Source organism: Aquarana catesbeiana, linkage group LG03 (assembly GCF_042186555.1).
Source record: "Aquarana catesbeiana isolate 2022-GZ linkage group LG03, ASM4218655v1, whole genome shotgun sequence".
Taxonomy (NCBI): Eukaryota; Metazoa; Chordata; class Amphibia; order Anura; family Ranidae; genus Aquarana; species Aquarana catesbeiana.
This window is the reverse complement of record NC_133326.1, coordinates 741,914,691-741,940,466: the sequence shown is the minus strand read 5'-3', so window position 1 is coordinate 741,940,466 and position 25,776 is coordinate 741,914,691. Positions and strand designations below refer to the sequence as shown.

Sequence of the window (25,776 nt, the reverse complement as noted above, 5' to 3'; positions counted from 1 at the left end):
ACATGACAGCAGATAAGTCTGCACTGGCAGCCAGCAATGCTATAAAGAGCATATAGAAGGGAAAGGAAATGATCCCCCAATATGTCTATATGTACATTATCCTATGGAAGGATTGGATTCCCTGTGGTAATTTCATATGATTGCCTCCATAGTGGTAAGTTACCTCTCAGATGGATGAATATTGGGGGCAAACACCTAGGGGGGCTATTTTTGAAAAGCATCACCTTTGTGAATCATCCCTATAATGTGTCTAATATGTTTATTTCCTATGATCATCAGCTCCATCTAGTGGTCATAATGCCATATCTTACTTGTTGAGGTATTTCTAGAAATTAGTGTATTATGAACTGATGATCATAGGAAGTAAACCTATTAGACAAATTACAGGGATTATTAGTGATGACTGTACAAATGACACAAACTCATAGTAATTATTTTATATACAGACCTCCTAATGTATATGTGGGGATGATCATTTTAAACATCATGTTTATTGATTGTTTCATAGTAAACTAAATGAAAAATATAAAACCTTCAAAAAACCTTCCCCCCTGAATAATGATGTGTCTGATCAGTGTGAACTAAGAACTCCGATTACCCCCAAATCTCCCAGCAGTATGTGTCATGTGACACGGGGGGGGGCTTCCCCTTAGGATTATAGACAAAGGATTCCCCCGACCACTACACAAATAGCCATAACATTTGGGGTCCTCCAGTCATTATGGATCACTGGACCATCTCAGAAGATCATTTCCATCAATGATAAATAAAATCTGAAGACACGGGAATGTGATGGTGGAATTGATGAAAGCTCCTGAACTTTTCTAATTGGTGGACTGACCAGATGTCTACAGGAAATGTCCAGACTACGGAGACATAAGATGTCCTATCATCTAATTCTAATCTCTGGAGATGTGAGGGGAGGAAAACATTGGAAAGGATTGTCAGGATCAGCACTCATACCTTTTGGGGAGGAGGAGGATGAGGAGAAAGAGTTCCCCATGACATCAGAAGATGACCCGAGATGACATCACCTGGAAGGAGCACAAACAATAATAAACTCAATTGTAGTGTGATGAACGGAACCAATAAGGAGGATGATTAGCTGACTGGTTGTCCAATTAGAAAGCATTATGCCTTATATACACGTTCCATTTATCTTGCGATATATCGTTCGTATTTTGTTTCATAAAACTAATATTGAATACAATAGTGCAAAATGTGTGTAAGATTTTTGTCATACGATTCTGGAAAAATCTTCCGCTGTGTGTAGCTATGTATTTTAAATAATGTCAAATACGTGTGACCCCTGTGTCCTCCTGGTTTATTTTCATGTTTCCGATCATGCGTGATGTTTGTCGACTTTTAGCGGACGCATGCTGTACTGATTACACGATTGTTGTACAATGGGCTGTCGTCCGAGCAAAGTTTTCCTGTTTGTCCCTTCGGATTTGGTTGGATGGACTGTCATGATCGGCTGTCGAAAGCTGTGCACTAACGATCAGATTATCGAAAGTGATTTTTATCATCCCATAATTGGAACGTGTGTACGGGGCATTAGAATTGGATGGATTTCTGTCATTTACAACCCATAACTATGAGGATCAATCAGAACCTTCTACCCGGCATTCATCTAGTTGGTATATCGGGGGTCACAAAGGAATCCTACCCTGTTTAGGGCCACAATTTATACAGACTTGTATTTCTAGGTGTCACCTCCACATATCTGTGCCTTTCATAGCCAAGACTGGTACTAATCAGTACCAAAGTATCAGCCAGTAAGATGTCTATAGAGAGGTCAGGTGATAAAAAGGAGAAGACCCCAAAATGGAAGCTGTGTGTGGTCAGCAGAGGCCTCCATTCTCAATTTTCAGCAAGTCCACAGTGAAAAAGGCATATGTTGAAAAAATATATTGAAAAAAATATATAATAATGTCCAATAAGTGACTCTTGTGATGATGATCCAGGGAATAATATCAGTGACTTCCCACACGTGTTCCCCTCCCCCCTGTGTGACTGTGCTCACCTAAAGGAATGTGACCGCACAATCAAGTTTGGTCTACAAAAGCAGCTGAACCACCTCTGGGCTCTAAGTATAACGGGCTTTGCAGGATCCCCCCCTGGTGGTATAATCCAGAGATGTTGTCCTCAATTTAAAGCAATAAAGAGGCTGGATAGTGCATTATCATTTGAGTATAAATTTATTGTAGGTAAAAAACATCAGGGTCCTCACATTTCACAGGTACTTCCAGTGCACCAAACTATAGAATACATTCAGTATAAATCCTCTCCAGGGGCATGGCCAGCAGCGGACCATAATTGTGGCTTGAAGCCTGAGCTCCGCGCCGCTAACAGGATCCACCGCCACTACAGGCGACATTCAGACCCCCTTTCTGGCTACATGGAGGGGGAAAGTATTCAGGACCGTCCCGGGTATGTCTACAAGGCATGCCACCCGCACCCCGCCGTCTCACAGATTACTATACTAAAGCGGCCATGAACGAGGCCCAAGATGGCACCGGCTCCGGACACATCACCTCAGTGACATCCTGCTCCAAGGAAGTAGAGGCACAACGATCGGCTCCCCCGCAGGGGGGATACCCAGCCATGTCACCCGGGGACAACAACAGGGAAGAGATGGACACCCTACCATCACCGGATACCTCATCCTCACAGCACAACGCGGATAGAGGTAAGAGGCTGGAATCTTCCCCAGCCATCTCCCCCAGCAAAGAACCCCAGCACAAGAAACACCAGTGAGCTGACAGAGACACTGACACAGCAGATACCCCAGCTCTTGCGGCCATCCCTGCATCAGACAACCCTGTAACAGAGTCCATGCTCAAATCAATGCTCCTTACATTACAAAAAGATCTGCACAGAGAATTACAACTCTCTGTCTCTAGATGTATGACAGGGTAGACTGCCTAGAAGGAAGAGCAAATGTGCTTGAGGAAAGCATGCATGACCACGTCAGAGCACATAATGAATTGCTGGACCCACATGAGCACCATGCATCTGAAATTCACCACATAAAACTGAAATTGAAGATTTAGAAGACAGTTCCAGGAGGAACAATATAAAATTCAGAGGCGTCCCTGAGTCTATAAAACCAAATGAAATCACTCCTTACCTGCAACAGCTATTCTCACGACTACTACCGCGCTTAAATGCACGAGACATCACAATTGACTGGGTGCACAGAATTGCTAAACCTGCACACCTCTCTCCTGACATTCCAAGGGATATTCTAGCAAGAGTGCATTACTTCCATATTAAGGAACAAATATTGCAGGTGGCCAAATCCACTAAACCACTACCAGCACCATACACAAATACCCTCCTGTTCTGTGACCTCTCCAAAGCCACTATGGAGATGAGAAGAGCATTCACCCCCATCACCGTGATATCACAAGAAAAAAAGTCACGTACAAGTGGGGCTTTCCAACCAAGCTCCTGGTGACATACCAACAACAAATGATTCCAATCCTTACTCCCAAAGATGGGTACAAAAAATTGACCAACTGTGGATTTCTTCCTCTCCCGCCTACCACGACCGGAAACTTGGGCTCCCATCCGAACCCTCCGCCATTCCAGGACCGGTCACATGATCAAGGCGAAACCCTCAACAACACTAAGGCCTTCGGTCCCACGCACTCATAGGATCCTACGTGGGCGCTGACATAGTGTCGAATCCACTCCCTCAGGTTATAGTGTGCCACACACACTGATATTGTTGTAATTGTTGTTCATTTTATCTTTTTTGGCTTTTTTTTGATTGTCTGTTTCTCCTCTTGATTGATCTGCTTGCTACCACATTGTGATACATCTGGTAATTTATTACAGTTCCAGAAAGTATACCCAGTGACATACCACATATAATAGACATATTTAGTGTACTTGTATACTCATTTATTTCCCTCACAAAAACATACATTGTGTACATTGTAAGTGTGATCTTGCTCCCTTCGTCCTCATCCCAGGGCACTCCCTGATAAAATTGCCATCAACATCACCTCACTCAATGTCAAAGGCCTGAATTCCCCCTTCAAGCGCAACCTCCTATGGAAAGAAGTGCTGTCCCATTGCGCAGATGTATTCTGCGTACAAGAAACGCATTTCACCAAAGACAAGTCTCCAAAATGCAAAAACATATTTGGGGGGCACACCCTAAAATGCTTTTAAATTCAAGATGGTGCTGCTATAAGACCAACAAACAGTACAAAGCATATTCCAGCGCACACATTCAAGAATGACATTTCCTGCAAGGCTAGTTAAAAACACCTGAACATATTCAAAAAAATACAAGGGTTTGGTCACACTATATGGTTATATAGTGCTAAGCCCCCTTATTGTGACAAAGTACCCCAAATTAGTGGGTCCTACACTAGTAATAGAATGGAAGATCCTGCGTCTCAACCATGGGAGCTGAACTTCTCTATGTGGGAGAACTGAAGGGGATTCTTCCTATGCACTGGTGGCCACTAAATAAGAGATAATGAAGAGGGGGAGGGGTGCTCCAGCCTAAAAAAAACCTGGTCAGAGTCTATTACAATATACAAAAATATATTTGGGGGCACACCCTAAAATGCATTTAAATTCAAGATGGTGCTGCTATAAGACCAACAAACAGTACAAAACATATTACAGCACACACATTCAAGAATGATATTTCCTGAAAGGCTAGTTAAAAACACCTGAACATATTCAAAAAAAATACGGGGGTTTGGTCACACTATATGGTCATTTAGTGCTAAGCCCACTTACTGCGACAAAGTACCCCGAATTAGTGGGCCCTACCCTAGTAATAGAAAGGAAGATCCAAAATGGACGCACAAACGGTATCCACACCGCTTCTTTGCCAGTGCCCCACCAAAAAAAGAGGGGTAATGATCGCAATTAGCTCATCCGTCTCTTTTCAGAGGCTGATGAGGATGGTAGGTATTTGATTCTCTCTGCAACGATAGAGAACCAACGCCTCACTTTAGTGAATCTTTACGCACCTAACACTGGCCAAATGAAATTTTACAATAACCTAATCTCTAAAATGGCCCCTTATAGGTCCAATCCAGTAGTGCTATGTGGGGATTTCAACAAAATCATTGACAACTCTCAAATCTTACTCTTGGATTGATATGTTCCTAACAGATAAATTCCTCCTACAAACAATCACTGAAGCGCGCATAGGTACAATCACCTGGTCTGACCATGCGCCGATATCAATCACAATATTCAACAGCAACAAATCTACAAAACACACTATTTGGAGACTAAACACATCCCTACTCACCAACTCAGCATTTGAGGGAGAAATTTGATCTGAGATTAAGAACTACTTTGAAAACAACCAGTATTCTGTTGCTGACCAATCTATAATTTGGTATGTGCACAAAGCTTTCTTACGTGGCCTTTTGTATAAAATTTGGAGCATAGGCAAAAAAAACAACATGCAGCCACCAATGTAAAATTATTAAAACAATTTTTTTGCGTTAGAACATGTCAATAAACAAACACCATCCAGCAACATATCCCTTGATCTAAAAAAATCTAAGGTACCAACTCAGTGAGCACCTACATAAAAAATGTGATTATTTCATAAAATGCCTTATGCCGCGTACACACGGTCGGACTTTCCGGCATACTTGGTCCGGCGGACCAGAGTCTGCCACACAATCCGACCGTGTGTAGGCTCCAGCGGACTTTTTTTCCCACAAGTCCGCCGTACCTAGATTTGAAGCATGCTTCAAATCTTAGCCCGCCGGACTCAGTTCCTGATGGAAAGCCCGTTCATCTGCATGCGTCTGTATGCTGGTCCGATGGACCAGATACGACCCAAGGGCAGAGTACTGCATCTCGCACTCACTGCAATAGGAAAAACACATTTTCCTATTGCGGTGAGTGCGGGGCATCCCAGGCCCTTAGGTCTGGTATGGATCTTAAGGGGGAACCCCCTATGCCGAAAAAACGGCGTGGAGCCCCCCTAAAATTCATGCCAGACCCCTATCCGAGCATGTAGCCTGGCTGGTCAAGAAAGGGGGTGGGGATGAACGAGCGCCCCCCCCTCCTGAACCGTACCAGGCCGCATGCCCTCAACATGGGGGGTGTGCTTTGGGGAAGGGGGCGCCCTGCGGGGGCCCCCCACCACAAAGCACCTTGGCCCCATGTTGATGAGGACAAGGGCCTGTTCCCGACAACCCTGGCCATTGGTTGTCGGGGTCTGCAGGCAGGGGGCTTATCGGAATCCGGGAGCCCCCTATACTAAGAGGGCCCCCAGATCCCGGCCCCCCACCCTATGTGAATGAGTATGGGGTACATGGTACCCCTACCCATTTACCTAGGGAAAAAGTGTCAATAATAAAACACACTACACAGGTTTTTGAAGTAATTTATTAGACAGCTCTGGGGGGTCTTTTTCCGACTTCAGGGGTCCCTCTAGTTCCTCTTCTCCCGGTGTCCGGTTGGTTCTTCTCCGCTCCCTCTGGCCTCTTCTCCCGGTGTTCCAGTTCTTCTGCCGGCTCCTCCGCTGTCTTCAAGCCGCTCTTTTGCCAGCGGAGGTCCAGACTTTTGGCCTCTGGCTTCTTGGCTTCTGGGCTTCTTCTCTTCTTTCCATGTTGGCACGACGGTCTCTCCAGCTGGAATGCTCTCTGAGAGCTCTGATGTGACTTATATAGGTGGAGACCCCACCCCCTTATTCCGTCACAGTCCCTGGGCATATATAAGTCACATCGGAGCTCTCAGAGAGCATTCCAGCCAGAGATTTAAGATTTTACCAGATCTAAGGGCCTGGTATGCCCCACGACGGGGCTCACAAGGTGTCAATCTCGCCGATAAAAGCGGCAAGGTTGAATTCCTTTTCTAGTCCTGTCGTACCCGAGTCACGTTCAAAATGAATGGATTTGTCCGAGTGTGGGCAAGTCCGTTCATTCTGAAAGTCCGCCGTAACTCCGGCGAAAGTCCGTCGGAAAGACAGGCAGACCTAGCCTGCCGGAAAGTCTGGTCGTGTGTAGGCAAGTCCGTCTGTTAAGAAAGTCTGGCGGTAGTCCGCCGTACAGTCTGGTGGGAAGAACGTCGGACCAAGTCTGCCAGAAAGTCCGCTCGTGTGTACGCGGCATTAGGCTCCAATACTATTCCTCAGCCAACAAATCAGGTGCGTTCCTGGCCAAACAAATGAAAAAACACCATGCCAATAAAAAATACTGTTCCTGACTAACTCCCAAGGTAAACGGTTAAATAACCCTTTAAATATAGCGAACGAGTTTAGTGCTTTTTACGCCAAATTTTACAACCTTAAAGACTCAGAACAAGCAGCCCATCCTAAAAATGAGGACATTGAAGCGTTCCTCTCGCCATTTCACCTCCTTTCTATATCCACCACACAACTAGAAACCATTTCTACACCCTTCTCTTCCACAGAAATTCTTAAAGCCATAAAGAAATTGCCCCTCCACAAGGCCCAGGCCCCAATGGATTCCCAAACGAGTACTATAAATATTTCTCTGAATATTATTCTGACACCCCACATCTATGGAACACTTTTAATCACTATACCATTACAGGCAAAATCCCTAAGGAATACCTAGAAGCCCTGATAGTCACCTTACCCAAACCAGGCAAATCCCCTGACAATCCAGCCATTTACCCCCTAATTTCACTCTTAAATACTGACACCAAACTCTATGCGAAACTATTAGCTCAACGCCTATCTATGATCATCCCCCAAATAATACATCCTAACCAAGTCAGATTTGTATCCGACAGACAAGCTTCAGACGGAACTAGATGCCTCATTTATTAATCCAATGGGTAGAACACAACCAAACGCCTTCTCTCTTCCTATCACTAGATGCAGAGAAGGCGTTTGATAGGGTACATTGGAAATATATGGAAAAAGTCATGTGCAAGTTTGGACTGTTAGGCAACATTCTAACTGCTATACTAAATCTATACTCCTCCCCAAGCAGTCTGGACGTGAGGGATAACATCAGACCCGTTTGACATCACTAATGGCACAAGGTAAGGGTGTCCACTTTCACCCTTGATTTTTGCCATGGTAATGGAACCACTTGCACAATCCATCAGGTCAACATCGGCAATATCGGGTATCAAAATAGGGGATGTTGAGCACAAACTAGGCCTGTACGCAGATGATGTTATCATCACTCTAACAAACCCCAAATTTTCCCTTCCAAGTGTTCAAAATACCCTAGAACTATTCAGCTCAGTCTCTCTTTACAAAATAAACTATGGTAAATCCGCAATGCTAAACTTAGGGATAGAGGATCAGACCACACAGATCATAACAAAAGAAACGCCCTTCACATGGTCCAAGAGCTCTTCACTCCCATATTTAGGGATTCACCTAACCTTCCCCAGCAAGTTATTGATAAAAGTGAACTATGCCGTACTCCAAGAAAAGCTTATGCGCATATCCAAAGAAATTAGTAATTTCACTGTCTCCTGGGCTGGGAAAATAGCTCAAGTTAAAATGTATCTGCTTCCCCATATTTTGTATATGTTTCGTACAATGCCTCTACCCTTGTTACCCAACCAAATAACACAATTATAAGGGATACTCAATACATTATTCTGGCAACAGAAAAAACCCAGACTCAAGAAGAACATTCCTTTATCCCCAGTACAAAATGGTGGAATGGGAACCCCCAACATCCAGGCATACTACAAGTCAGTGGTACTGGACCAATTAAGAGAATGGTGGTCACCTGCTTCTAATAAGACAAGGGCCCAAATTGAATCCTAGGCTGTTAAAGCAAACCTGAAACACACCCTGACGGCTGCCCTACTCACTTTTAAACCACAACACCATTTTCTGCACTCTGTAACGGCAGCTCTATGGCTGTTGACAGCCTCCACCCAATGAGCCAAAGGAATACCTAAATCTATACTTTTCAAACTCCCCATCTAAGCATTGGAACTGCCCCTCAAAACTTGGATACAGAAAGGACTCACCAACCTAGGACAGTTAATGTCCACTTCAGGGCCCCACCCATTCTCACAGCTGCAACAGCTATTCAACATCCCTACCACAACTTTTTTCTTATATCTACGACTTCGATCTATCCTCTCCTCACTGGATATCATGGATGACAATGCTACAATGGCTAATTTTTTGAAATTCTATGATAAACCTGCTCCAGCAGTTGACTCTTCGAGCATCACGTTGTATTTCCCACTGGGAATCACTGCAAAAACTGTTCCATAAGTGGTATTTTACCCCAGCCAGATTGGCTAAGATCTACCCATCTACCTCACCTCAGTGTTGGAGGAACTGCACCGAAAGAGGTACCCTGCAGCACATACTGTATGGTGGGAATGCCCTAACATTCAAAGATACTGGCAAGAAGTCTCTACCCTCATATCTACGGTCTGCAATGTCCCCTCACCATTAACCCCACTGGATTTTCTTCTGGGTCTTAATGTCCCCAACTGGCCGAACGGTGTCAGAATATTGGTGACTCACATACTAATTGCAGCTCACTTAGCTCTAGCGAAAAAATGGAAATCACCACAGCCGCCCAACAGGTCGGATCTTATTATTCTGTTGAATAATCATTTCCAAATGGAGTTCTCCTTCGCCAAAGCTAACCTGACTACCACACCGTTTTTCCAAAACTGGGAACCCTGGATCACTGATCACAGCACTGTAATGAACATTACTCCATCAGAATTGAATCATCTGTACCACCAATTTTAAACTCGAGATGCTGTAACATCCCCCAACACCTAGTGCACACCTACCGTATGCACGCCGCAAATATACAACAACTTTGCACAGGCACCCTTCTGCCTGGCGCTCTTCAAATGAGGAAATGTCACCATAACAATGTTAATGCATGCTATAACACTCAGTAAGAAATGTTGATATAATATCTCCCTCAACCTTCTGTACTGATGCTTTGTGAAAAAGTCAATAAAAACTTTATTTAAAAAAAAAATCCTCTCCAAATGGCTTGCAAAGTGGTGTGTATCAGCAGCTTGCTCAGAGAGCATGTAACTATCTCCTCCACCACCCTGGCCCCTCCCCTACACATGACGACACAGGGCTAATCACGTGTCTTCCTCAGGGGGATCCCTACAATAAATTTATACTCAAACGATAATGCACTATCTAGCCTCTTTCATACTTTAATTTGAGGACAACATCTCTGGATTATACCAACAGGGAGGATCCTGCAAAGCCCGTTATACTTAGAGCCCAGAGGTGGTTCAGCTGCTTTTGTAGACCAAACTTGATTGTGCGGTCACATTCCTTGAGGTGAGCGCAGTCACACAGGGGGGAGGGGAACACATGTGGGAAGTCACTGATCTTATTACCTGGATCATCATCACAACAGTCACCTTATGGGACATTATTATATATATTTTTTCACTATATTTTTTCAACATATACCTTTTTCACTGTGGACTTGCTGAAAATTGAGATTTTTTTTGATATTTGATGATACTTTGATATTAATGAATTATTTCACTGCGAACTTGCTTGACACAAAGATGTTTTGTTTTTTATTATTCATATATTATTGTTTTTTCTCATAACTTGAATGTAAGTGTTCACGGCATCAATTTGTGGTATTTATAGTCACACTAGTAAGGTTAATATCACATAGCGCTGCATTTTATTTTTTTTATATACTTTATTCACAGATTATGGGAGTGTGTTTAATGCTAAGCTGTTGTGTATTGGTTCTTTCTCCACATTTATCATTTGTATTTTTCAACACTACACCTTATGGTTACCTATACCTACCTATGTGAGCTACCATTAGAGACGACCTTACCTATAATCTTGGTTGGTCGTCTCTAATGGTAGCTCGCAAGATTTCTATCTATCTATATTACAAAAAAAAACTTGCCTGCACTAATGTGAAGGGTAAAACTTGTAGTGATGTAGTAGTGTAGTAGATGATTATTATTTAGTTATTATTATAATGTGAGTAATTTCCTGCAGCAACCCGATTCTTCCAGAGAGATGCATTTATTGAAACTTCAGACAGAACAAAGTCCATAAGATATTTGCAACAGATGACAAAATCCAACCGAGTAAATATGACAATGAACAGTAGCCTTCAGAGTCCCATTTGTCCATCCTAGACAATATCTAGACCTGTGGCCTTCATCTTCATGGAGAATGAAAAGACTGACTGCCAGCTTGAATTGTCCACCTGAAATACTAGTCTGACACTGGGGAGGTTTCTGAATATCCCCTCAAGTCTAATTACCACCAATAAATATTTCTTCTATGGTTCTTTATCATCCTTAAGTATGTAAACAATGTTAACCCTTTGATTAACAGGCCATACCTAGATAGACTTGTATAAGATCAACACATCAAAGGGTCATCAGCTGTGCCTTTGATATGTTAAAATTGAGTTGGCAACTCAACCATTATCAACTAAATTATGGCCTGGTCAATATGTCAATATTGTACTGTATGTGTACACATATATCCTACATAAATCGGCCAACATATTACAACAAAACTGAGATCTGGACTGCAGGACATAGGCTAGGTCTGGGTCAAAGGTCATGGTTTTGATGCGCAAAATGTCTGGCAGGTGAGAGTCACTTAGACTTGTCCTCACGCGGTTCTTGTTAAAGTTCATAGCAGAGAATGTCTTCTCACACATATAAGTTGAGCCAAACAAGCTCAGCATTTTCTTAGCCAATGTTCGAAACTCTTGAAACCGGCTCTTATCCAGTTGGCGGTAAAAGTTCACAAGAGAGAGCTGTTGGTGACGACTCGGTAACTGGCTGTCACAATGCAGCTCAATGAGCCTGAGCTACAACTGATCTAGATCATCATCGGGGTCACCAGAGAATGGAGAGGAGAAAAGGCTGATCTCCTTTCCACTAAGTGCAAAATCCTGAAAGCGCCGTTTAATCTCCCCAGTAGGGATGAGCTTCGAGTTCGAGTCGAACTCATGTTCGACTCGAACATTGGCTGTTCGCAAGTTCGCTGAACAGCGAACAATTTGGGGTGTTCGCGGCAAATTCGAATGCCGCGGAACACCCTTTAAAAGTCTATGGGAGAAATCAAAAGTGCTAATTTTAAAGGCTAATATGCAAGTTATTGTCATAAAAAGTGTTTGGGGACCTGGGTCCTGCCCCAGGGGACATAGATCAATGCAAAAAAAAGTTTTAAAAACGGCCGTTTTTTCAGGAACAGTGATTTTAATAATGCTTAAAGTCAAACAATAAAAGTGTAATATCCCTTTAAATTTCGTACCTGGGGGGTGTCTATAGTATGCCTGTAAAGGGGCGCATGTTTCCTGTGTTTAGAACAGTCTGACAGCAAAATGACATTTTGAAGGAAAAAACTCATTTAAAACTACCCGCGGCTATTGCATTGCCGACAATACACATAGAAGTTCATTGATAAAAACGGCATGGGAATTCCCCAAAGGGGAACCCCGAACCAAAATTAAAAAAAAAAAATGACGTGGGAGTCCCCCTAAATTCCATACCAGGCCCTTCAGGTCTGGTATGGATATTAAGGGGAACCCCGGCCAAAATTAAAAAAAAAAAATGACGTGGGGTTCCCCCTAAATTCCATACCAGACCCTTCAGGTCTGGTATGGATTTTAAGGGGAACCCCGCGCCAAAAAAAAAAAAAAAAAACGGCGTGGGGTCCCCCCAAAAATCCATACCAGACCCTTATCCGAGCACGCAACCTGGCAGGCCGCAGGAAAAGAGGGGGGGACGAGAGTGCGGCCCCCCCCTCCTGAACCGTACCAGGCCACATGCCCTCAACATTGGGAGGGTGCTTTGGGGTAGCCCCCCAAAACACCTTGTCCCCATGTTGATGAGGACAAGGGCCTCATCCCCACAACCCTGGCCGGTGGTTGTGGCGGTCTGCGGGCGGGGGGCTTATCGGAATCTGGAAGCCCCCTTTAACAAGGGGACCCCCAGATCCCGGCCCCCCCCCTGTGTGAAATGGTAAGGGGGTACAAAAGTACCCCTACCATTTCACTAAAAAACTGTCAAATATGTTAAAAATGACGAGACAGTTTTTGACAATTCCTTTATTTAAATACTTCTTCTTTCTTCTATCTTCCTTCATCTTCTGGTTCTTCTGGTTCTTCTGGCTCTTCTGGTTCTTCCTCCGGCGTTCTCGTCCAGCATCTCCTCCGCGGCGTCTTCTATCTTCTTCTCCTCGGGCCGCTCCGCACCCATGGCATGGGGGGAGGCTCCCGCTCTTCTCTTCATCTTCTTCATCTTCTTCTCTTCTTCTTTTCTTCTCTTCTTCTTTTCTTCTCTTCTTCATTTTCTTCTCCGGGCCGCTCCGCAATCCATGCTGGCATGGTGGGAGGCTCCCGCTGTGTGACGGCGCTCCTCGTCTGACAGTTCTTAAATAACGGGGGGCGGGGCCACCCGTTGACCCCGCCCCCCTCTGACGCACGGTGACTTGACTGGACTTCCCTGTTATTTCCTAAATGCAAAAACACATTACACTACAAGTGCACTTGCAACTGCACTGAAACTGCACTTGTAGTGCAAAGAGGATTTGCCCTTAGGAAATAACACCCATTTTTGCAGAAAACAGCAATTACATCACCCCAAAAGTGTTGTATTGTAGTGTTGAGACAATAATCCACACATTCTTGAGTAACCAACTTTTTTATACCTGCACAATCACATGTGCATTTACCAAAGGTTTTTAAAACAAACCAACATGTTTGTTGTATAACAATTTTTACAGTAGCATTATCAAAAATCGAAATGTCCATTTCAGATAAAACAGGCCTGTGTAAAACCAACAAGAAAGCCAAAAAACTTGAACTTACAAAGTTCACATTAGGTAAAACCTGAAGGCTATATCAGACATCAGTATTTAGGAACTGTGTTTGATATAGCGTTCAGATGGGGGGAAATCACCCCTGGAAAAGCCAAATTTGGAAGATGCACACCAATTTACGAATGTCAACATGTGCTATCTGCCATCAGGGGGGATCAAGGGACGTGTTTTGGGGGAGCAAGCCCTTCCTCAACGCTATTTTATAATTGAGGAAGGGGTTGCACCCCCAAAACGCGTCCATTGATCTCCCGTGATGGCAGATAGCACATGTTGGCACACTGTGTGCATCCTCCAAATTTGGCTTTTCAAAACATTGCAAAAAGTTTTAAAAGATTGGACCACAATCCCAAAAATAGATTTTGTGGGGTTTTAAATTCGCCCCAAAACATCAATGATGTTATTATTTTTTTTACTCACATCATTGATTTTTTGCTGTATGTTTTGAAGTTCTACATTACACCCCATGATCTCCCCGATCAGGATCTGGGCACTTTCTGATGTGAAACGTTCTGGATCCCTCACATCACGATCACCTAAAAAGAGATAAAGAAAACAAAAACAGGTATCTGCCACCATCCATCTCTTTTACCTGAGTCTGTGGTCACCTGTTGTGGTGCCAATCTCCACCACGTCTTCTTCTTCCTCCTGCTCTTCTTGGGTTGGTGTTAGTTCCCCTTCTTCCAGAGGTGGGGGGTCTGTGGTCTCCTCGGATGAGGGGTGTCCTCCGAGTCTTTTCTTCCCTATGTAAAACAAAAATGGTATACTTAGCACACAGATATTTGATGGCAGAACTATAAATAGGAAACATTGCTTGGAAGTGGGGTACAATTGTCTATTTTAGCCGAGTTCCAAGATGTATATTTTTTATTGCCCTTTGTCAAGCTGTAATACTTTACCTGTTTGGTACAAGCTTCACAGATGGAGACCCCCCTATAGTATACACTGGAGCACCTGTGTGGCCCCCTAATAAAAATGGTGTTCTTGTGTCCCACACTAGTGCTCCAGTGTCCAGATGTGAAAACAGCTGCTCAGTGTCCTCTCCTTACACAGAATCTAGTTTGCATTTCATTCTAGTAACAAACCCATCTACACAAACAAATATTTGGCATCCAAGTAGGCCCCAAAAAAATGTGTGAAAATGCATATGGCCTAAACAATGGTGTTTTAGAGGCCGAAAGAAAAATGTTTGATACGAACAAATAATGGGCCCATGAACATTAAAGTTGCCCTTTTAAACGTTACAATTAATAAAAGCATATGGAGCAGAACGAACGGAATAAAGACAGAAAGAATAGGAACACAGCACAACTACTTACTTTTTTGCAGCACTCTCCGGATCTTTTGGTACTGCTCTGGCTCTCTCAATTTCAGGTCCGACCACCACTTCCTGAGCTGATCTTTCGATCTTCGGACCCCGAAATTCCTCTGAAGACTCCTGACCACTTTCGCCATGATCTTGGTCTTTCGGATATTGGGGTTGGGGTAAGGCCTATACTTTCCGTCATAGTCGGACTTCTTCATGATGTCTACCATCTCCAACATCTCCCCAAAGGACATATTTGTGGCCTTAAAACGTCTCCTTCTGGATCGGGACGTGTCCGTATCCGGCCTTTCCTCCTCCTCCTCCTCGTTCCTGCAATTATCACGCACCTGCTGTGACTCCGCCATGTGCTCTTCCCCCACTGTGCCGAACGAAAAGGGGCGGGGAATAGACTAGAAAGAACGTCAGGGGCGGGCGGATTTACACGCATGCGCAGTGTGTATAAAGCGTAACACGCGTGCGTATTACGTATGATCTGTGAGCGGAGGAAGGAGCAGTGGACGCGCCGATCGTAAGAACGAAAGTAAGAGACAAACTTGTGCCTATACTGCTTCTACATTGAGGCCTATATTGTAACAAGATTAGGAGAGTTTTGTCTGACATTAGGCTTTGTCTTGTGTTGTGTCTTGCAGTGAACATGGCATATATGCTACTGAAAGATAATGACTTCATGTCAGTATTCGTAGATATGCTAAGGGAGCTGCCATGTCTGTGGGAGATTAAACACCCCCATTACAAGAACCAAGCAAAGAGGAAGGCAGCACTGGAGCAATTGTGTGAAATTGTGAAGCAGGTGATCCCCACGGCAGACATCACCTATTTAAAGATCTTAATTGGTTGCCTGAGGAGTACATATCTGAGGGAGCGCAAGAAGGTCCAGGATTCACAGAGATCTGGAGCAGCAGATGACATCTATGTCCCCAGGATGTTGTACTACAACAGGCTGCATTTTCTGGCAGGCCAGACTGAACCCAGGCCATCCCTCTCCAGTCTTCCTTCCACGCTTCCTTCCCCACCGGCTGAGGCTTCTGATGCCCAACCTGGGCCTTCCAGGCCACATGTGGAGGAGCCCAGATTGAGCCAGGTATAGCATTCCTCTAAATATTTCTGCTTGTCCAATCAATGATGTTAACTAGATGTTAGTTGGGAGTACTAATTTAGGATTGTGATTGATGATGCAAAACATTACAACCATGTCCCTTTTTCATACACAGGGAAGTCTCAGCCTGGAGGTGGCCGGGCCAAGCCGGCTGCCTGATCTGCAGGTCCCTCCACCCCCACTGAAAAGAGAAAGTGGCAGTAGGAGGAGTGCCCTAGAGGAGGCTGGCAGAGGACTCTTTTGGAGGGCTACAGAGGTCCTGGGAGCATGACAGACCGTGGAGGAGGACATTGCTGCCGTCATTGCATATAAAATGCAGAGGATGGAGGAGGGCCAACAAGTCATGTGTGAGGCCCTCATATTGGAGGCTCTTGAGAAAGGTATGAGGGGCCAAATTACACCTCAGACACACCTTTGCGATGGTCCTCCTCCTCCTCCTGCAGGTCCTCCTCCTCATCCTCCCTCTCCTCCCAGTCCTCCCAGTCCTCCTCCAGGTCCCATTCCTCCTCCTGCCACATCTCCAACTGCACAGCCACGGCCGGGAAGGAAGTGTGGAAGGAAGACCAGAAAGTGAGGACCCTGGATCCAGTCTGGTCGGCCAAAAAATGCAGCCTCTTGTGGTACCACAGCCTGGGGACATAGATGTCATCTGCTGCTATCCGGATCTCTGCGAATCCCGGACCAGACTGCCCTCCCTTACATATGGACTCCTCAGGCCACCAATTTTGATGTTGAAGAATTGATGTCTGCCGTGGGGGTCCCAGGCTTCACTAATTTCTCATGTTGATCCAGTGTTGCCTTCCTCTTTGTTTGGTTCTGATACCTTAATAAAGGATTTTTGTTTTGAATTATACTCTCCTATGTGTTTTACTTCAAAAAGGACAGTTTGTTTGTGAGGATTCAGGTACATTGCAAATATACAATGTGAAATGAACAAGGGACACCAACACCAAACAATCTCCTGGAGATTAAATAATAAAAGATATCAATAGTGTTGGGGTAACTTGACACACAAAACACAAACAAACATTTTCTGGAGTAAAAATAAAAATAACATTAAACAAAGATCAGCCTTTGAAAAAATCCAAACATTACAGAAAAAAAAGGCTTAAAATCCAAAAAATAAATAAATAAATAAATAAATAAAACTGTCAGATGTGACAACTAATAACAATATATTCAGGGAATCCCAATAAAAAAACACAAATAAAAGTTTGTGAGAAGTGTGTGTGAATATGAGCAGCAAAACTACTTAATTCTTGTCACATTATAAAGAAGAAGAGAGTGCGCTGTATTAAACCATTTTTAACATTGCAGAGTGACGAAAGTGCTGTATCCATTGCGAACGCTAAGTTTACCAGAACGAGCTGTCCCGTCTCGGAATTTCTTCTGAGCATGCGTGGCACTTTGTGCGTCAGAACAGGCCACACACGGTCGGAATTGACGCGATCGGATTTTGTTGTCGAAAAATTTTATCTCCTGCTGTCCAACTTTGTGTGTCGGAAAATCCGATGGAAAATGTCCGATGGAGCCCACACACGGTCGGAATTTCCGACAACACGCTCCGATCGGACATTGTCCATCGGAAAATCCGACCGTGTGTACGGGGCATAAGACTTTTATGAACATACTGACAGAACCACTTAAAAAAGCCTTTAACTTTCTGGCTAACACTCGATCGGTGCCCTCAGACATTCTCACCGCACACATTACGGTTCTTCCCAAACCCAACAAGGACACCACAGAGTGCTCCAGCTACAGGCATATTTCTTTACTGAACATGGACCTGAAGTTGCTAGCTAAAATCCTGGCTTCAAAAAATCCTGAAGTAGCCTTTAGGCCAGGCAGGGAAGTAAAAGACAACATCATATAAGCACTCCTTCCCACACAAACATCACAATCCTGACACATGGAAAGTCTTCTCTTATCCACAGACGCGGAGAAGGCTTTCGACAGAGTCACCTGGGACTTCATGTTCACAACCTGCAATCACATGATGGCATGGATTACAGCACTATACCAAAGACCTTCAGCCAGAATAAAAATTAATGGAACCTTATCAGACAAAGAGGAGATACTGAAAAGCATGAGGCAGGGCTGCCCCTTGTCCACGCTGCTATTCATTCTCTCCCTAGAACCATTCATTTGTATGGTAAATAAAGATTACTCGTGAGGCTTTTCTCTACATGACAGGGTATACAAGACGACAGCATATGCAGATGACCTTCTATTCTTTGTGACAAAACCACACATCACACTACCCAATTTTATGAAAGCCTTTGCCCATTATGGATTTGTTTCCAATCTTAAAATCTGAGGCCATGAACATCAACCTGTCTGAGACTAATCTAGCCAGAACCCAAGAAAATTGCCCCTTCAAATGGGAGGGATCGGCACTAAAGTACCTGGGAATAAGGCTGACCCCTAAATTGTCAATGACTTATGATGCAAACTTCCCACGTTTACTTCAAACGATATAAGGATTTAAAACTTTGGAACTCAGGTTACTTCTCATGGTTTGGAAGGGCCACCATTCTGAAAATGGTCATTTTGCCCAGGCTGCTATACCCTTTATGGGCGTTACTGATTAAAATACCACAGAGGTTTTTTTAAAAAATTACACACCATACTCCTGACCTTCTTATGGTCAAATTAAAAACCTAGGATCAAATTCGCACTTCTGACCAGACCTAAGGAATTAGGAGAGATGGGACTTCCTGACTTCAGGAAATACTACATAGCGTACCATTTAACAAGAAGGGTGGACTGGAACTGCCACCGGGGAACTAAAGACTGGGTAGCCTTAGGGGATGGATTAAACCCCTACCCCCTACTTTTTTCTCCATGGATCCCGGGACTCCAAAAAGACCAAACATTAAAAAAAAATCCACTAATGGAAACCAAACTAAATATCTGCTTAGAAGCGGCAAAACACCCTACAGTGACCTTCCTACTGAGCCCCCTAACACCACTAATGGACAATGCTGACTTTCCACCGGGATTGGGAACAATTTGCTACGCCGCCCTCCTAACAACAAATCCCTGCAAGCAGAAGAATGTTTTCAAGACGGGAGATTCAAGGAATTTGTGACATTAAAAAGAGACAGCGGACTATCCAATTTACAGCTCTGGATATACTTCTAACTATGCAGCTTTGTTGGCGGTACGACCAGACAGGGAAACTTTTCCAGACAGATGACAGATCTAGAGAAGGTATGTGCTGAGGGCGCACAATTACAGAAGGTGACTTTAGTCACCTACACGTGGCTGCAATACGCGAACCTCAATACTGAAGACAGATTCAGATAGCATTGGTCCACTGCACTGAAGATGACCATTATGGACAATCAATGGAAAAAGGCCTGCATTCTAGCACACAAGTGCTCTATCAGCACTAAGACACAAGAAACATCTTATAAACTACTCACTGACTGGTATGTCACGCCAGCAAAACTACATTCCTGGTATGTTCAGACCTCAAGCATATGATGGAGATGTGGGGAGGATACAGGTACACTTGTACACATCTGGTGGCACTGCCCTCAACTGGCCCCATTTTGGTGCCAGGTCAGGGACCTGATTAACTACTTCCATACCGGGCATTTTCACCCCCTTCCTGTCCAAGCCAATTTTCAGCTTTCAGCGCTGTCACACTTTGAATAACAATTGCGCGGTCATACTACACTGTACCCAAATGAAATTTTTATCATTTTTTCCCCACTAATAGAGCTTTCTTTTGGGGGTATCTGATCACCCCTGCGTTTTTTATTTCTTGTGCTATAAACAAAACAAGAGCGACAAGTTTGAAAAAAACACAATATTTTTTACTTTTTGCTATAATAAGTATCCTATTTTTTTTTTTTAACCACTTAAGGACCGCCTCACGCCGATATACGTCGGCAAGGCGGCACGGGCAGGCAAAATCACGCCGAGGCGGTCCTCTTTTGTCCCCCGGCGATCGGAGGTGAGGGGGAGGCCATTCATTCGTGGCCCCCCCTCGCGATCGCCGCCGGCCAATCAGAACATTCCTTTGCTGCTGTATGCTAAACAGCAGCAAAGGAAATGATGTCATCTCTCCTCGGCTCGGTATTTTCCGGTCCGGCGCCGAGGAGAGAAGACATCACTGTGAGTGCACAAACACTACACACACAGTAGAACATGCCAGGCACACAAAACACCCCCGATCCCCCCCGATCGCCCCCCCGATCACCCCCCAATCACCCCTCCTCCCTCCCTGTCACACTGACACCAAGCAGGTTTTTTTTTTTAATTACTGTATTGGTGTCATTTTCTGACAGTTACTGTGTTAGGACAGTTACTGTTAGCCCCCTTTAGGTGTAGGGTACCCCCCTACCCCCCCTAATAAAGTTTTAACCCCTTGATCACACCCTGTCGCCAGTGTCGCTAAGTGTCTGCAGCAAGCGCGGATATAGGCGTGACACCTGCTATTATTGACATGTGACGTCATCAAAGGCGTCGGGCCAAGAGGTGGGGCTATGTGACGATGAGCCCTGGGAAGACAGGAAATTCAAATGAAAGCTATTACAGCGGGAAATCCCGCTCTCTGCTGATCCGGTTGGCTTGCCTCTTCCTCTGCACAGGTGGGGCTGTATGGGGCACAGGCAGACCATGCTGTATGGGGCACAGGTCACGCTGCATTGGGCACAGGTCACGCTGCATTGACACTAGGGCAGCTGTGGGGGGGGCTGTTTGCAGGGGGGCCCCATACAACATTTTTCTATGGGGCCCTGCTATTTCTAGTTATGCCCCTGTATCTGATCTATTCAATATCTGATCCGATCAGATCTATACTAGCGTCCCCAGCAGTTTAGGGTTCCAAAAAACGCAGTGTTAGCGGGATCAGCCCAGATACCTGCTAGCACCTGCGTTTTGCCCCTCCGCCCAGCCCAGCCCACCCAAGTGCAGTATCGATCGATCACTGACACTTACAAAACACTAAACGCATAACCGCAGCCTTCGCAGAATCAGGCCTGATCCCTGCGATCGTTAACAGTTTTTTTGGTAGCGTTTTGGTGAACTGGCAAGCACCAGCGGCCTAGTACACCCCGGTCGTGGTCAAACCAGCACTGCAGTAACACTTGGTGACGTGGCGAGTCCCATAAGTGCAGTTCAAGCTGGTGAGGTGGCAAGCACAAGTAGTGTCCCGCTGCTACCAAGAAGACAAACACAGGCCTGTCGTGCCCATAATGCCCTTCCTGCTGCATTCGCCAATCCTAATTGGGAACCCACCACTTCTGCAGCGCCCGTACTTCCCCCATTCACATCCCCAATCAAATGCAGTCAGCTGCATGAGAGGCATTTTTATGTCCTCCCGAGTACCCCTACCCAACGAACCCCCCAAAAAAGATGTCGTGTCTGCAGCAAGCACGGATATAGGCGTGACACCCGCTATTATTGTCCCTCCTGTCCTGACAATCCTGGTCTTTGCATTGGTGAATGTTTTGAACGCTACCATTCACTAGTTGAGTATTAGCGTAGGGTACAGCATTGCACAGACTAGGACACACTTTCACAGGGTCTCCCAAGATGCCATCGCATTCTGAGAGACCCGAACCTGGAACCGGTTACAGTTATAAAAGTTAGTTACAAAAAAAGTGTAAAAAAAAAAAATATATATATATAAAATAAAAAAAATAGTTGGCGTTTTATTGTTCTCTCTCTCTCTATTCTCTCTCTATTGTTCTGCTCTTTTTTACTGTATTCTATTCTGCAATGTTTTATTGTTATTATGTTTTATCATGTTTGCTTTTCAGGTATGCAATTTTTTATACTTTACTGTTTACTGTGTTTTATTGTTAACCATTTTTTTGTCTTCAGGTACAGCATTCACGACTTTGAGTGGTTATACCAGCATGATGCCTGCAGGTTTAGGTATCATCTTGGTATCATTCTTTTCAGCCAGCGGTCGGCTTTCATGTAAAAGCAATCCTAGCAGCTAATTAGCCTCTAGACTGCTTTTACAAGCCATGGGAGGGAATGCCCCCCCACCATCTTCCGTGTTTTTCTCTGGCTCTCCTGTCTCAACAGGGAACCTGAGAATGCAGCCGGTGATTCAGCCAGCTGACCATAGAGCTGATCAGAGACCAGAGTGGCTCCAAACATCTCTATGGCCTAAGAAACCGGAAGCTACGAGCATTTTATGACTTAGATTTCACCGGATGTAAACAGCGCCATTGGGAAATTGGGAAAACATTTTATCACACCGATCTTGGTGTGGTCAGATGCTTTGAGGGCAGAGGAGAGATCTAGGGTCTAATAGACCCCAATTTTTTCAAAAAAGAGTACCTGTCACTACCTATTGCTATCATAGGGGATATTTACATTCCCTGAGATAACAATAAAAATGATAAAAAAAAAAAAAAAATTAAAGGAACAGTTTAAAAATAAGATAAAAAAGCAAAAAAATAATAAAGAAAAAAAAAAAGCACCCCTGTCCCCCCTGCTTTCACGCAAAGGCGCGAACGCAAGCGTCGGTCTGTCGTCAAATGTAAACAGCAATTGCACCATGCATGTGAGGTATCACCGCGAAGGTCAGATCGAGGGCAGTAATTTTAGCAGTAGACTTCCTCTGTAAATCTAAAGTGGTAACCTGTAAAGGCTTTTAAAGGCTTTTAAAAATGTATTAATTTTGTTGCCACTGCACGTTTGTGCGCAATTGTAAAGCATGTCATGTTTGGTATCCATGTACTCGGCCTAAGATCATCTTTTTTATTTCATCAAACATTTGGGAAATATAGTGTGTATTAGTGCATTAAAATTAAAAAAAGTGTATTTTTTTCCCCCAAAAATGCATTTGAAAAATTGCTGCGCAAATACTGTGTGAAAAAAAAATGAAACACCCACCATTTTAATCTGTAGGGCATTTTCTTTAAAAAAATATATAATGTTTGAGGGTTCAAAGTAATTTTCTTGCAAAAAAAAAATAATTTTTTCATGTAAACAAAAAGTGTCAGAAAGGGCTTTGTCTTCAAGTGGTTAGAAGAGTGGGTGATGTGTGACATAAGCTTCTAAATGTTGTGCATAAAATGCCAGGACAGTTCAAAACCCCCCAAATGACCCCATTTTGGAAAGTAGACACCCCAAGCTATTTGCTGAGAGGCATGTCGAGTCCATGGAATATTTTATATTGTGACACAAGTTGCGGGAAAGAGACAATTTTTTTTTTTTTTGCACAAAATTGTCAATAAATGATATATTGCTCAAACATGCCATGGGAATATGTGAAATTACACCCCAAAATACATTCTGTTGCCTCTCCTGAGTACGAGGATACCACATGTGTGGGACTTTTTGGGAGCCTAGCCGCGTACGGGACCCCGAAAACCAATCACCGCCTTCAGGATTTCTAAGGGCGTAAATTTTTGATTTCACTCTTCACTGCCTATCACAGTTTCGGAGGTCATGGAATGCCCAGGTGGCACAAAACCCCCCCAAATGACCCCATTTTGGAAAGTAGACACCCAAAGCTATTTGATGAGAGGTATAGTGAGTATTTTGCAGACCTCACTTTTTGTCACAAAGTTTTGAAAGTTGAAAAAAGAAAAAAAAAGTTTTTTCTTGTCTTTCTTCATTTTCAAAAACAAATGAGAGCTGTGATAGGTAGTTTGGAGTGAAATCAAAAATTTACACCCTTAGAAATCCTGAAGGCGGTGATCGGTTTTCGGGGCCCTGTACGCGGCTAGGCTCCCAAAAAGTCCCACACATGTGGTATCCCCATACTCAGGAGAAGCAGCTGAATGTATTTTGGGGTGTAATTCCACATATGCCCATGGCCTGTGTGAGCAATATATCATTTAGTGACAACTTTTTGTAAATTATTTTTTTTTTGTCATTATTCAATCACTTGGGACAAAAAAAATAAATATTCAATGGGCTCAACATGCCTCTCAGCAATTTCCTTGGGGTGTCTACTTTCCAAAATGGGGTCATTTGGGGGGGTTTTGTACTGCCCTGCCATTTTAGCACCTCAAGAAATGACATAGGCAGTCATAAATTAAAAGCTGTGTAAATTACAGAAAATGTACCCTAGTTTGTAGGCGCTATAACTTTTGCGCAAACCAATAAATATACGCTTATTGACATTTTTTTACCAAAGACATGTGGCCGAATACATTTTGGCCTAAATGTATGACTAAAATTGAGTTTATTGGATTTTTTTTATAACAAACAGTAGAAAATATCATTTTTTTTTCAAAATTTTTGGTCTTTTTCCATTTATAGCGCAAAAAATAAAAACGGCAGAGGTGATCAAATACCATCAAAAGAAAGCTCTATTTGTGGGAAGAAAAGGATGCAAATTTCATTTGGGTACAGCATTGCATGACCGCGCAATTAGCAGTTAAAATGACGCAGTGCCAAATTGGAAAAAGTCCTCTGGTCCTTAGGCAGCATAATGGTCCGGGGCTCAAGTGGTTAATGAGGAAAAAAATGAACTTAAATGATTTTAGCAAATGGCTGCAATATAACAAAGAGTGAAAAATTTAGGGGGGTCTGAATACTTTCCGTCCCCACTGTATATTTCTGAAGATAGATGTACACATTTAATTGATTCAAGTATTTGTGCCCGAAAAGTCCATTTTCTCTTTGCAATTTTTCTTTCTAGATTTTGATAGGACATGGCACAGTGTATTTTACTAGTGTCCACAGTGCCAACCTGTGGTGACACACTTTTTTGGCGATTCTTTGAAGTCCTAGCAAAGTCAGCAAACATATTCTATAATCTAATCAGCATCAGTATCTCAGGAAGTATTGCAGCTATTACATTAGCATGACAGTTATCTATCTAACATTTGTAGAAGGAGATGTCAGCAATGGCCATATTTTTCCCAACACAGACATTGTCTGTCAGAACATTCTGAGAACTGCCCTCAACAGCTGCTATTTATTACAATATAATATCAATAGGAGGATTAGGTAAAACTGAGCATAATGGTTATCATATATGGCCACTGATTAGCAATTATGACTTATTTATCTCATCAGTTAAAATCAAGTCCAATCAGTATAATCAAACACAGCTGGACTCAAATGAAGGTGTAGAACCATCTCAAGGATGATCAGAAGAAATGGACAGCACCTGAGTTATATATATGAGTGTCACAGCAAAGGGTCTGAATACTTAGGACCATGTGATATTTCAGTTTTTCTTTTGTAATAAATCTGCAAAAATGTCAACAATTCTGTGTTTTTCTGTCAATATGGGGCGCTGTGTGTACAATATGGGGTGCTGTGTGTACAATATGAGGTGCTGTGTGTACAATATGAGGTTCTGTGTGTACAATATGGGGGGCTGTGTGTATAATATGGGGGGCTGTGTGTACAATATGGGGTGCTGTGTGTACAATATGGGGGCTGTGTGTACAATATGGGGTGCTGTGTGTACAATATGGGGGCTGTGTGTACAATATGGGGTGCTGTGTGTACAATATGGGGGCTGTGTGTACAATATGGGGTGTTGTGTGTACAATATGGGGGCTGTGTGTACAATATGGGGTGCTGTGTGTACAATATGGGGGGCTGTGT

The 25,776-nt window shown here is 43.7% G+C and overlaps 1 protein-coding gene across 5 annotated transcripts in view; it reads right to left on the bottom strand.

The window, feature by feature from the left end:
• The window catches only part of LOC141133875 (NACHT, LRR and PYD domains-containing protein 12-like), a 981,044-nt gene that overhangs the window by 195,632 nt on the left and 759,636 nt on the right, over nt 1-25,776 (bottom strand). For 4 of the 5 annotated variants that reach the window (XM_073623464.1, XM_073623462.1, XM_073623465.1 and 1 more), the window contains exon 2: nt 964-1,034. The exons of the other annotated variant lie outside the window; for it this stretch is intronic. In XM_073623464.1, coding sequence (XP_073479565.1) covers nt 964-1,003 — 40 coding nt within the window. In that variant the 5' untranslated portion in view covers nt 1,004-1,034. The remainder of the gene's footprint in view (nt 1-963; nt 1,035-25,776) is intronic. 5 annotated transcript variants of the gene reach the window in all.